The following is a 13,982-nucleotide window of genomic DNA, read 5'->3' as shown; positions in this document are numbered from 1 at the left end:
ATTAGAAACATGCATTCGACTGTAGGAGCCTACGAAAAGTGGCTCAGCGGCTTCTTGCCACAAATCCAACATGGCTTCCACGGACGGTATGTGTTTCAAAATATCGTTCATATTTATTTTGAAATTAAGCGCGTTTTCCATTTAATGTTATTCTGTTGTTTTGCAGACATAATTGTAAGACGAAGATTGCTGATTGATGGTGAAGGAAGTGGGGATAATCGAAAAATTCAGACCTTACTGAAGACGTTTTTGAAGTGGTTTCACTTCGAGGGTAACGAGGACGAAAGGTAATAGTTTTAGAGTTACTTCTTACTCCTGTTGTCCAGTATCTTGCGGAGAGTTTCATTGTATTCCAAAATTAATCAGTTCAAAGACATCAATGCTATTAAACCACAACTTTATGTAATTTAAGCTGTGTGATCAGTGTAATGACGGTAGTGAACAGCGAATTCTACTAACACATGTTGAATGCAATTCCAAGAAAGAAATGTCGCAAAATTGTATGTTTTTTATTGAAATGATAGCAACGTCTGACCTTATATTACCAATTTCTAGGAAAACGCTGGTGTAGCTCAGTTACCGTCCTTTGTATATATGCAAGAATCCTTTTTTGAAATTCTGTGGACTCTCTAGTTGTCTTTGCGTCGTTAGGATCTTTACGAGTTAACATGTCCATATTGGGGTAGCCAATGATCAGATTAATTACAAATAATTTCTTTCAGCCTTCGAAATACCTATATTATTAATAAATAGGCAAGCATTTATAAAGCTGGGTTTATATGTAAACTTGTAAAGTTTTGGTCTGCTGGTTAAACGTTTCTAACGATCAAGTTTATATTGCCGTTAGTTAGTGTATAAAAAGCAATGCATTCAAGTATTCAGGAATTGATTATATTGATGTTTGATTGTTTTGGAAACTATAAAATATAGCAGTAACATTTATGAATCCTGCAAGATGACAATTTATTATGGATTTGTTATATTAGGGATCATTTGTACAACAAAATGATGATTTTGCTGGTGCAATGCGACTTTAACATTTGTAAAACGCTGCAAGTCTTTGAAATGAATCAAGTTGAAATGAAGAATTACATGGACCTTTATGAAAATATTGGTGTGATATTTTATGAGTTTTTTTTTTAATTGGCCTTTATGATGGACGTATGTGAACTGGGATTAAAAAGTTCAGTCATATAATAAAATTAGTTTTCTGTTGAATTGTTATAAAATGGACTTAATATTGAGCCTCTGTGTTTAGGGGAAAGCATAAAGAGTGCCAATGATCAAATTAAGGAGTGTAAAAGAGATTTGGATGAGGCTAAAACAGTTCGAAAGAACAGACAAGGTATAGTACATTTTGTTAGAAAACTATAATTTAGTCTGCCACAGTGATTTATTGATTACAATTATGATAAAGTCACTTTGCTCTGGCTTTAAAATAACTTTTTTCATGCAACATTCTGATCAGTTGCTTTTTGTATTTTGTTTAGAGTATGATGCTCTCGCAAAAGTTATATCAAAACAGCCAAATCGAAAAGAAACTTCGAGGTAAGATGGGCTGTGGTCTGTTTAAAGAAATCAATTATCTGTCTTAAAATTCCGTGTGGAGATTAAGTTTTTATACTGACAGACAAAAACCGGCGTATATTGCTCCTGAATAGGCGCGAAATGTGCCCTGACAGTAATCGTTGTAAAATGTGCCACATGCTGCGTTACTTAAGATATTAACGCTCTCTCAGACAGACAGTCAGTGCGTGGAAAGGTGGAAAAAATCCTAAAAAAAAAACACTGTGCAGACCCTTTTACTGTGCGGTGCTTTTCCATTTACAATTATCGAAACTGATAAAGTCGTTAAAAAGTACAAGTCGATAAAACATCCTTTCAATTTTAACATGAATGTCCTTTTACTAGGTCATTCTGATGTACTGTACCTACTTTATATATATCGAACCAAATGTATTTGATTCATATGGAAATCTATGTCTATATTTCATTTATGTCTTGTGGTGTACAGCGAGATAAATGTCTTAGAAAAGGAACTGCAGACTTTAACTGAAACGCAGCAAACTCTCACAACGAAGGTAACGTTTGGCGATTTTTTTATAAAAGAAAACAGCATCGCCTCGGTTTTTCTCAGTATATTTTGTGTGATCATTTTCCCCACAGCTCGAGCTTCGAAAGAAACAGCTCCACTTACTCGTTCATACAATACACGAACTACAAGAAATGTTGGAAGGTGAATATTTATTTGTGTCCTCAATTAAATCTCCGCAAACTTTTTAAATTTTAATAGCAAAATGAGAAACGGCGAACACCCTTCTCTAAAATGCGAAGTGTATCAAATTTGCGATGGGTCTTTCTACCTCGCCTTCCTGTTAAAACCGAATTCGAGTTACGTAACATATTTCCAAACTTTTCTATGTTTGTTATCATCCTTTTAGATGATCCAGGGGGCATCAAGGAAGCCAAGGATATATCAGTCGTTGCCGATGATTCTATTGACATGGATGTATCGTGAGGTGATCATTTGCTAAGTGCCCGCACAGATTCCTGGACATCAATCTTGCTTATTGGATTAAAGAACGAGTATGTCATCTACGGTTTATTATCTGTCGATGGGAGTTAAGTAGGCACGTACTAAATACTACAAAGGGAACCGAAATAAGAGTTTTCCTGCCGAAAGTAAGTCTACACTTGTTGATATACAATTTAACAAGAATTTTCATTATATTTTCTTGCTGGTATTAAGTATGCACATTTAGCTTGTGAAGTTTTTTGATTGATTTTATCATTGTGTGAACACAAGCTTTACCCAGCTTCACCAATTACCATGGCGACAACAAGCATTGTGGAATAACATAGAAAAATATCAATATCTATCGCTTGATGACCATCATGCTATAAAGACCTTTTCTCGAATTGATTAAATAGACCATTTAAGCGTTCACAGAACGTTCAATCATTCAGACTAAATACTTTAATATGCGTTTCATAAAGTCGTGTTTCCTTCAATTTCTTCCTGCTTCCCAACCGACGGCCTGACCATATGTAGGAGGAGGTTCGTGTGGAGAAATGTTTGGGTTAGGATTAGGGTGCAATCCATATCCTGTGGTTGGTGGGTAAGGTGCGGTTGGTGGGTTCTCTGCATTAGGAGAAGGCATGATGCCGTAGCCGGAAGTAGGATAATGTGCTGTTGGAGGTGAGGATAGTTGCATTCCGTCGCAAACAAACCAAAAGCTGTGGACATCAATGGGGTAGTCAGGTTCACAGCAGCAGTTACTTTCGTATTTGGCCGAGACGTCCCCTGCCATCAACACGCGCCAACCACGTGCTGCGTACGCCTCTATAACGTTGCAAAGAAAGCTGCGCATGTGACACGTATCGTTGTTTATTCCACCGTTCCACGGACAACCTCTGAGTTTCAATTGGCGTACGCCACCAAAACTAAGGTTCATTATTTTTTCTTCCTGGATCCCATTCATCCAGCGGCTAAGGACAATCTCCTTGAACGTATCGTCCAGTTCATGTGGCGCGTTGATCAGACGCAATTTATCCGAATCCGTTAAACTGAGACACATGACCGGACAGCATTTGGGCTCGCCTTTTTTAAATATCAACACGGATTTATCACTTAGGCGACGTGAGATATCTATGGCTGCTATGTTATGCCAACCCTGTACCATCATTGCTTCCAAAATCTTGAGAATTAAATACCTAAAAAAAGTAGAAAGAACAACGTTATGTATAGTCATGCTGTGAAACGGCCAATTTCAAAGTGCCCCTTTCAGCAAAAATTTTTAAGTTTGCCAAATCGTTCCATTGTTATTGCTATTTAAAGTTAGCAAAAATGTTCCTTTTAATGGACCTTGTCCGTCGTTAGAACGGACCTTTGTGACATCATGCAAGGGATTCCTCAATACAAGATATATTTACCGACTACCTTGGATGACGTCAGAATTTGGCTAGACCCTGGCTTCATGCCACGAGGGACAAGGTCCATTGAAAGGCAACTTTAGCCTTCAACAAGAAGACAATTTGACCAAATTGAAAAACTTTAGATATTACACCAAGTTTTGATATCGCTAATAACAATTTTGCAGATAGGGGCACTTTAACGTCATGGTCACTCAAGCATGCAATGTTAGCCTCATTGTAACTTACAGATTACTTGTACGTAAGCTAATTCTAGCAAAAAATATTTATTACTTTTAAGCTAAACGTGTGTTTCTATGCCTGCATGAGGATGCTGCGTTCTTTTAAACATTTCGAAACAGTATTGTCTATTGGGGACTACTGCAGTTTAGCGGACACCTTGGACACTGACCCAAACCCTAACCTATAATCATTGGCAAAAACGAGCCCGCGCTCCCGATAAAAGCGCTTCGGGTGTCCGCTAAACGGCAGTCTAGCCGTCTTTCTTGTACCTTGCCATCACCGACTCCCCCTTTGAAGAATGCCAAGGATTGCCTGAAAGTTTGAATTCCCAGCTTCCATGATGGTCTTTCTCATTCTGAATCGTACCGGGTGACCATACGCTTTGTATAACACCGCGTATTATTGTTATGATCGGCTCGGGGGCGCAAAGAATTCGGAGACGATCGGTACGATTAAGGCTTATCGTACAAAGTTGGGGGAACGAGCCTGCGGGCAGGTCGGGATCGTGGCGAAAGAAGAGAGAGTCTGCGGTACTTTTGAGGTTCACGTTGACAGCGAAGGAGTATTGGTGTTGATAAAAAAACCCGACTAAATTTTGGAGCAGCAGTTTTGCCATGATGGATTGCTCGTCCGTTGACTCCCAAGGGTTACCGCACATCTTTATCTCAAACACTCCATTTTGATAGGATTCATTTTGAATTCCTCTCGTCCAATTGCGGCGGACTGTCTGCTTAAAGGTTTCGACGAGCTGGGTTGGCAGATTGATAATCATAAGTTTGTCGGTGCTGCTCAAGCCAACGCAGACAAATGGATATGCCGATGAGAAATGGCTGGGAGATCGTGTGAGAAACACCGCACTTTTATCGTTCAAGCGTCCGAGGTCACATGATACCACCACTCTTCGCCCAATGTTGTATAATCTATGAAGGATTGTCGCTATCATTTGTCGTGAATTTCGAGAGCTAATCGATTCAGGTGAATTAAATGGATTACCTAAAACAAACATAGCGAGATATTGCCGACTCAGATAAAATTGTACACCGTTTACGATCAAAATTTATCTGTTCAGTTACCTATAACTTTGAATGCATGACCCGTCCCACAAATGGCATATTCGTTTTGAATGCCGTGGGGCCAAGATTCCATAATTGCCTGCCTTATGGTCGACAGTGCATCTTGATCATGGTGAAGAACAGTGATGCAATCAGTGTCGTGAAGAGATATACACATGGTAGAAAAGCCAACATTGACTTGAGGTAATGGCTTTGATGTGTCGTTACCCATCTTAATAAAAATAGTATACAACCATGAAATAGTTTAATATTAATGGCTGCAATTGGACATGTACACAACTTTGTTGAATATGTTGATTTTTTATTTTTTGCAACACTTCTGTCCTTTAGAACTTAGCCATATAGATTGATCTTTTGTCAACAATATACTTTTAGTTTTAATTTTTCTGAGCTATAAAGGTAAACTATCTATTCTTTCAAAATGGGTCACTGTTATGGTAAGGACCAGCTAGAATTCGGTATTCTTAGCTTAGCAAGGTGTGCTATATTTAAGAAAAGTGTTCACATATGTATTCATTACCATTCTTAGTGAGCGCCATGCTAAAGTATTTTAAATATTTGTTGAAATATACAAAATTTTAACTCACTACAAGACTTGCCAATGAATATAAAACTTAGAAAATGAATTAAACACAAGACTAAAGAATTAAAGTGTAGCTTTGCATTTTACTATATTTTTGACATATTTAATACTTTGCTTGTATGCATGAAGCAATGTAACACAGTAAGTCAGTATTTTATACACACAAACTGATGAGCAGCCCTTTATTTGTTGTACTCACATCCATTTGAAGGAGGGAAGGGACTGAGACAGAGGTTCAACATTACACCCAAATTATGAGGTCATGGACTCAAGGTCAGTATAACATTTAAATATATTTGGAAAATTTATTGTTGTTGATTTCCTATCTCCTTCCTGTGACTTTGTAAAATGTTTAATGTGTATTTAGGACACAAGTTAGCTTGTGGTTGTACCCCAGATCATTTGAATTATCACGACTGTTAACCAGGGTTGTTAGGCTCCAGCGCTCATTTGTAGCCAAATATGGTTTGAAAAGTGGCCAAATGGCAACAAAAGAGGCCAAACTTGTTTTCTGAGCCCGCACTGTTTATGGCATGCGGTTTTAATAAGTTTTTCTAATTGCTTCTTATAGTCTATATGGATTTATCATAAATATATACCATACATTGCAAATCTAGCGATGCCAACGCCTAATGTTCACATCAAAGGACATATGGGAAGAGGTGAATACAGAACGTAAGACTGAAAATTTATTCGCTGTTGCAAAAATATAAGGTGCTTGTTGACGAAATGAAGAGAAAAAATGAACTACACATCCAAAAATTTCTTGATAAGCATTACAAGCTTAAAAAGGCCATGTCAAAAATACAAAGTGAATAAACTATTTTATCTGTCTTTCTATAAGATCTCGACGTGCATAGTTGTCATTTTTTACTGCTCTCCATATATACAGATTTATATAAATATTTATGCATAGTTCTTATAATGTTTATTCTACTCACATTCATACATGTGTTTAGTGGCAAACAGCTCAAGCATTCGCTTAGTTACCTTAAAGTTAATGCAGCAGTTCCAGGCAAAGTGTAGGCTGGAACGAATACGAATAATGGCATTTAGCAGTTCTAAGCTCATCCTATTGCGTTGTTTTGTCTTCACTGATGTCACCAAGGAAAAGGTTCTTTCAACCACTGCATTGCTTACAGGATTTGTCAGGCAGCTTAAGGCGTAAGTTGCCAATTCCTTGAATGGTTTGACCCCAAGAGAAGTTTGGAACTGAACTATCTTTGACCAAAATGCAACTGCTGTATCAGGTATGATGCCGTTAAAAATTTGTTCCTCTTTCCAATTTCGGTGGACGATCTTCCTGTACTGCTCCTCAATTGCATAATCTTGATCCTTTCGTAGATTAGGAAGTGGCAGTTGCTCAAAATCGGCTCTCGTTGTTACATCAAGAACTTTGCTTGGATGCAGGGTGCTTAAACCTTTAAAGATATTCCGGACAGCTGGTAAACGTTTCTCTACTTGATTTACAGCTTCCACAAGAAATTCTAGACACCTATTTTTCACTTCAGAAACTTCAGCTTCAGCACGTCGTTTGTCTTGTTGGGAAGAAATGTATTTCTTTGCTTCTGACAAGAACTTTCCACCAAAGTCAACTTCATAAATGGCTAGATATTTTCCTTGGTGGTCGAAAACTCTACCATATAAACTTTTATGGTGTACATTTAGTTCCGTGAACATTTCTTCTGGATCACCATCAGTTGCCTGGAAGAAGGCATTCACCCTGTCGAATTCTGTGACCAGAGGAGAAACGAAATGGAAATAAAGATATAGGACTGGATCATTGAGCATGTCCAGAAGAATACGAGCCTTGAATCTTGCTGCCTGCGTCGTCTCTGGTTGTGCTGTTCGGAAGTAAGCTTGCAGCTCAAACCAATTTGTGAGAATGCGAAATATAACTTTTCCTCTTACAAGCCACCTCGTAGTTGAGTACTTCTCAAACGGTGCATCTTGCACATCATCTGCATGCTGAACACAAAGGGACAACGAATGGCAAATACACGTCATCTTGATGCAATGAGGAGCGACAGCAGCTATTCTTGTCCACAGCGAATTGTGTTCCCCAACCATCACTGAAGCACCGTCACTAGCATAGCCAACACAATTCACTAAATCAAGTTTAATTGTGGCAAGGCAATCTTTGATTGCATTAAAAAGATCATCTGCTGAAGTGTGGACAACAGGAACCAGGTCAACAAACGCTGTAACGATCTTATTTTCAACTTCGCTGAAATACCTTACGATAATGCAGACCTGCTTCGATGTGGAAATATCAGTAGATTCATCCACAATTAACGAAAACTTCTTACCCTGGACATCAGCAATCAGTTGTTCCTTCAACGCTGGACTTATAACTTTGGTCAATAGCTTTGAGCATTTGTTTCTATGCATTTTAATGTTCTCAAGTTTGCTTCCATGAGCATTTCGGGCTATTATCCCTCCGAGATGATCCATGGTCAAGATTGCCGAATGGCAAGCCATTGTAACAGCTAGCTCGATCTCGGCGACCTTTACTTCTTCTGCAACTTTTGGGACACGTACGACTTGGACGGGCCTTGTAGTAGTAGATACTTTAATGTGTTTGATGTGTTTATCAGTTTTTTCGTATTTGGTTAAGTTTGCTTGTTTGGGTCTGATTGTGGCACGGCACAATTTACAAAAAGCATCTTCACTTCCGTCTGAAGCTTTTGTGAGCCAGCTAAATTTACTTTCCCAAGACTTGTTATATTTTCCTCCGCTATCATAAGCTCCTTTCCATTTTGATGCCATAATATTGCAACGAATAACGTTTTTATCAGTCTTAACTAGTATTAGTAGTGGTCGAACGTGCTATTTATAGCTAGATGTCGGACGTCTACGAAGACAAAGCTGTGTGCTTGCTTGTGATTAGCTGGTTAAATTGCATGACAATTGGCTGAATTATACTTAGCTGTGATTGGATGAAAACAATTCAATGCTCAATTTGATCCTTATGATCATTTTAGTTGTATTTCCATCGCATTTTGTACATTTAAGAGATTTTACAAATAAAGCTCAATAAAATTTAAAAAAATTGTTTGAGTAAAAAGAGGCCAAAAGTAGCCAAATAGCCAAAAAATTTCGAGGCCAAAGAAAGAAAAAAGGCCAAAATCGAGTTATTTGGCCTCAAAAGGCCAAACTAACAACCCTGCTGTTAACACAGATACGTATACAGAAGCGCCACTTAGCGAAAAATCTGTCCCCTACTTGTACCCAGTTCTTAAGTGCGCATCTTTGCGTCCGCCATTACTCCAGCCAGATAAACTCATTGAGTTCTATAATAACTGGAGCGGCTATCTCAAGCGCGGCCTTAGATATCTGGTGACGCCAAAAAAATGGCGGATTTCGTCCGTTGCCGCTGAGATTTACCGAAATTGACCGCTTTTCCGAAAATTTCACAATTTCCCTCCTCCTGATGAAAGAGTGAGGAAAATGTATATGTGTATTTGGGATTCGGCAAGCAATTTTTTGATGAAAATCACGATAAAAACCTACAATTCGTAACAGCGAGTCAACCTAGCTTTCCAGTTATCGGCTCCTACGAGGAAAGATATTAACTATAAACTATGTACGAAAGAACTCTTTGTTGGCTGCGTTTGAACGTTTTTAAACGTCGTGTCTAATGTACATGTGGACGATGTGGTCTCTTTTCAAGGTAAGGAGAAAGTCTTAAAGCCATGTCCAGCCGACAATTTAAAAAAGATAGTAAAAAACAAATTCTGAAGAAACGAGATATCTCGAGATGAAAAAATGTGAATGAAAACAAAACGCGAAGTGAACTGTAAAATTTCGATTTATTTCAAAGTCATCCTCAGACAGAATGATAATCCAAACCATGCATACATATATATTTACAATGAATGAATTAAGTAACGAAAGTCAAGCAATAGAAATTAAATAGTTTGATATTTACGAAGCGGAGTTGGAAGAGCTGTCATATTTTAAAAGGATGAATTGAAACAAGAGACCAGACTGGTGGAATGAGTGTATTGTAATTTAAGAGAAGAGTTGTAATTCTTTGCTAGCCTTAAGTCCCGTGTTAAGAAACCATTTCTTAATATATGTGTATGCATGGTTTGATTATCATTCTGTCTGTGGATGACTTTGAAATAAATCAAATTTTACAGTTCATGTCTTGTTTTGATTCACATTTTTACATCTCAAGATGTCTTGTTTCTTCAGAATTTGTTCTTTACTTAACTCTTAAAGAGTACTCTATAGTCATATTTATGTCAATGTGGTAATGTATATTAGTGAATTCCTGCATGTGGCAAGCCACCATGGCAGGAATTTACCATCCTCATTACACATTTCTCTGTTTCCTGACACACTTTCAGAAGATCGTCAGTTGGTATTTTTAAACCACCGTTGCTCTTCCATGCCACAAATAGTTCTGGTGCTCTTTCTTTAGATGATGTCAGAGCATCCATACAATCATCACAATGGATCTTCCTTTTCACCATTTTTGCGACATAGCCAGCAATATACAATATTGCTGCCTCCTGTATAGTCTGAAAGCTGAATGTAGTTTGAGGTGTAGCTGTAATCGTGGTCAGTTTGTTCTGGCCCGCAGTTCTAGATCGTATCTTCTTGCAGTATTTACATCGGAATATCTGCCGACATTCGTTCACTCTCACACCGATCTTCTAGTCTACTTAGAATTTCGGTACCATCCTGAGCAACACAATTTCCATGACCTCCTTTAATGTCATATCGCATCAGCAGCTGCTTGTACGCTGCTTTGAACTGTCGAGATGTCGGGTTGTTGTTCCAACCTCCTGGCTGCAGCTGAAAAACAATTCTAAATGATCTTGACTTGTCTTATAAGTAAGCAAATATTTAAGGGAGAATTGTCACTTATAACAAGATCCTCAGCAAGCCCTTGCACTGCTTCAATGCACAACAGAAACCCCAAGAATCCTGTTTTCCTCTTATGGGAAAAATCGACTTTCCATCAGCACCCTTCAGATTTAAGATGTATTGCCTTGCTTCATCCAGGAAGGTTTTATCAGCTTGTAATTCGCTTTCCTTATTGGTGCTTTGTAATTTTAGAAATTGGATTCCTGGAATTCAAAACGTCAAACAAGCGATCAAATACTCGAATGAATTTGACTGTTTTATCACACCCTTTAAACTGTGGAAGTTTGAGCTTACCTTCACAGAACTCTAAAGCATCTGCAACACTCGAGCTGAGTGCTTGCACTGCTAAATTACCTTCATTTTCTGTGGCTTCCAGTTTATGTGAGCTTTCTTTAGTTTGTTGGCAAGTCGCAAGCCCTCTGAGGCTTGCAGTTTTCTAGCTCAACTAAGTATTGCCATCTTACCAAACCATCTTTTTCATCCTTCAGAGTTCTCAATTCAGAAATTGCTCCTCTGACAAGCTTGATCATATGACAAGGATCTAAAAATACATGAATTTTCAACATTAAATCAGATGGATGTAAAAAATATGCTTGAAAATCATTAAGTGAAATTTTCACTCAAGCAACTTCATCATTGCAAGGTGTGTGGATGGACCATCACACGTTAAACTTCCAACTTTAACACCAACATCATGCAACTGCATCAAACCTCCTTGGTTAGATTTGCTTTTACTTCTGCAGTGAGGCCATCTACCAAGAAGTAACCAACTGGTACTTTCAGGATGAATCTAGAGCAACAGCCATGTATACCAAAACTTCTTTTGCTTCAGGGAGTGAATCATCATCAATCCCAGTACCAAGGTCAACATAACCACAAACTTTTTGACCATCCCATTCTACGTGTTTGCGGATTGACATTTCATCCAGCATCAATGCACATATGACTTCCTTGCCATCTTTCTTTGCTTCTTGAACCTTCACTTTCAAAGCATTCAAGGCATCTTTGGTGAAACCAGGGTCACCATCCATGGAATTATACCAAGATCAATTACTCTTGGATGAGGTAAGGCTAAATTAAACTTCTCACGAACATAATCATAAGCCTTAAGTAAAATTTCAAAGTTAGTGCAGCTTGCAATTCTGGGGGTATTGAGCACCTTGTTTACCCTGAGTGTTTGCCACTAAAAGACTCAAAATATCTTCAGGAACCCCAGATAGTGAAGCATTAAAGTTCAGCTTGATCAGAGCTGATCATTTTATCATCTTTAAGGCAATCAATGATTGACAATAAATCATTACCTTCTTTTCAGTCTACTTTTTTCTTATTAGACACTTTTAACCTCTTTCTATAAGACTCTGCCGGTCTATAACATCTTCCAATTGTCTTTTCAGTCTCCTGGGAGACTTAAGACAATATAGTGATCATGAATAGAAAATGACCACTCACCTTTTCAGTGCTCTCCGTGCATTCAACATCCTGCACCTGTTGAAATAATGTGGGCACGGCACTATCTTCTAGACACACTTTGTTACCTGTTGTTCTCTTCATGCTATCGGAAAAATGATCTGAGCAAACTCTGCTCCACTTAGTTAGAACTGTGAGAGGCGACCATTTCTTTATACTATTTACCCATTCGAAAAAGTGCAGGGTTTTCTTCGTCAGGAAAACTATTTGAAATAGATTAGTAAATTTATTGCTTCATGCGTTGATTCAACAAATAAATAAAAAATTGTTGAATTTTGTAAAAACACCCATGAAAACATCAGTGTATGCAGTATTTAAGAGATTTTTTCATAAGGCCTAACAGATTTTGGGGCTTTCAATTGTATAAATGCCGATTCAATCTTTAAGGAACAAACAATATAAGCGAATAACTCACCTGTGAAAAGCGATGTCCTTCGTGTTGTCAACATTACGACATTCTACGATTGAACATCGATTAGGCATTTTGAAAAAATATTGTTTTGGCCTTGAAAAATATTGTTTATTTATCATACAGCTCGCAATTGAATTTGAAATTTTCAACTGAAGGCGGGAAAATCAATAACATCAATCCGGGGGAGGTCGAGAATATTATTTTTCTGCAAAGCGATCATTTCAGCGGAAATACGTCCGTTGGCCGCCATTTTATTGGCGACCTCGCCAGTAAAGATAGCCGCTCCAGTTATTATAGAACTCAATGGATAAACTGGCCAGAATGTATATGCAATTATGCATTAATATTATGAAGAGTTGTTTTTCGAAAATTTGACGAATGTAAATTCACTTATGGACAAAATTTTTAATGCCATCGGATAGGATACCAAGCATATGAGGTGAGAAACAGTTTTGTTGTAAAATACATTCGTCAAATATAATTTTACGGGTTTTCTAGTTTTTTGCCTTGAATTGTATGCGAGATCCATGTTTAGAACGTCTCTTATATTGAACGGCAGTTGCCCTAAGAATTTATAATTTAGGACAAAGGTAATAAATATATTTAGTGTGATTCCATTTCTGTATTTTCTATTAAAGAGTTTCCTATTAGAATGGTCAATGGATTTTATAGAAGCGATAAAACGACCTACTGTGCGTAAAGAACGTTCTTTAGATGAAGACGTTATTCGTATAGAATTTGGACTAAACTAATTTATATTTGATGCTTGAATCGGGCTTTTTAGTTGCAATGTAGGTTGTCTGCATAATTGTAATTGAACGTTTTTATTCCTAATTGTATATTGAGTTCCTGTGGCTATCATGTCTGTCAAATTTGTATTAACTTACAAATAAAGATGTTTTTTGGTTGTCTTATTTTTAATAAACAATATATGAAATTACAATTTTTTAAAGAATGAAGTTATTGATAAATTGTTTCAGTTTCAACAACTTTGTCATTATATCAAAGCATATTGTCAAGCTCCTACAGCTTAGCTCTTTGGTTATTTCACTTTGTGAGTTGTGACTAACAATTGTATGTCGAAATAGATTAAATTATGTTTGATTCACCATTGATCAACCAGCAGAGAGAAATTATTGCAACAAAGGGGGCTTGAACAATTTTTTGCTAAAATCCATAAACTTCATTCAATAAATTAAATTTTTATGTGAATAATCATGTAACAAACAGAACATTCTGACAAAAACTAGTAAAAGTTACTCTTAATGCCATTATTTAAATCTTAATACTTTACACAGTAAAATGTTTGCAAAGGTGAAACACAGATACACCAGAAAACTTTTTTAAAACATTTGACAACAGGGGAAACTGTGCCAAGCCAACACAATCCAATTCACAAAAGCATTCAGGAGAA

The 13,982-nt window shown here is 37.4% G+C and overlaps 2 protein-coding genes and 1 long non-coding RNA gene across 3 annotated transcripts; 2 read left to right on the top strand and 1 right to left on the bottom strand.

Annotated features, from left to right (window-relative positions):
• On the top strand, positions 1-2,748 carry LOC124434496 (THO complex subunit 7 homolog). The gene is made up of 8 exons (XM_046984390.1): positions 1-86; positions 167-287; positions 987-1,114; positions 1,259-1,345; positions 1,491-1,548; positions 2,015-2,081; positions 2,167-2,236; positions 2,442-2,748. Exons 1-8 carry the CDS (start codon positions 71-73, stop codon positions 2,516-2,518), a joined length of 624 nt encoding a protein of 207 aa, XP_046840346.1. The 5' UTR covers positions 1-70; the 3' UTR covers positions 2,519-2,748.
• On the bottom strand, positions 2,704-5,435 carry LOC124434494. The gene is made up of 3 exons (XM_046984389.1): positions 5,229-5,435; positions 4,425-5,148; positions 2,704-3,714 (listed from the first exon to the last, which is right to left on the bottom strand). The coding sequence occupies exons 1-3, from the start codon at positions 5,383-5,385 to the stop codon at positions 3,009-3,011; spliced, it is 1,587 nt and encodes a 528-aa protein (XP_046840345.1). The 5' UTR covers positions 5,386-5,435; the 3' UTR covers positions 2,704-3,008.
• Positions 5,436-12,848: 7,413 nt separating this feature from the next.
• On the top strand, positions 12,849-13,482 carry LOC124434344. Its single transcript, XR_006944749.1, has 2 exons — positions 12,849-13,007; positions 13,207-13,482. It is a non-coding gene; the product is annotated as an uncharacterized LOC124434344 (long non-coding RNA).
• The last annotated feature ends 500 nt before the right edge of the window (positions 13,483-13,982 follow it).

Source organism: Xenia sp. Carnegie-2017, unplaced genomic scaffold (assembly GCF_021976095.1).
Source record: "Xenia sp. Carnegie-2017 unplaced genomic scaffold, XeniaSp_v1 HiC_scaffold_14, whole genome shotgun sequence".
NCBI lineage: Eukaryota > Metazoa > Cnidaria > Anthozoa > Malacalcyonacea > Xeniidae > Xenia > Xenia sp. Carnegie-2017.
Note: the sequence above shows the minus strand (reverse complement) of the source record. Positions and strands in the feature narration are given on the sequence as shown.

Bases quoted from the DNA above. Each gene is read 5' to 3' on its own strand.
- LOC124434494 (XM_046984389.1), bottom strand. From the start codon at position 5,385: ATGTGTATATCTCTTCACGACACTGATTGCATCACTGTTCTTCACCAT. The intron at 5,149-5,228 runs GTAACTGAACAG...TGTTTGTTTTAG, and splicing joins TCATGCATTCAAAGTTATAG to GTAATCCATTTAATTCACCT. The intron at 3,715-4,424 runs GTACAAGAAAGA...TACTTTTTTTAG, and splicing joins GGGGAGTCGGTGATGGCAAG to GTATTTAATTCTCAAGATTT.
- LOC124434496 (XM_046984390.1), top strand. The intron at 288-986 runs GTAATAGTTTTA...TTGTTATATTAG, and splicing joins GAGGGTAACGAGGACGAAAG to GGATCATTTGTACAACAAAA. The intron at 1,115-1,258 runs GTGTGATATTTT...CTCTGTGTTTAG, and splicing joins GGACCTTTATGAAAATATTG to GGGAAAGCATAAAGAGTGCC.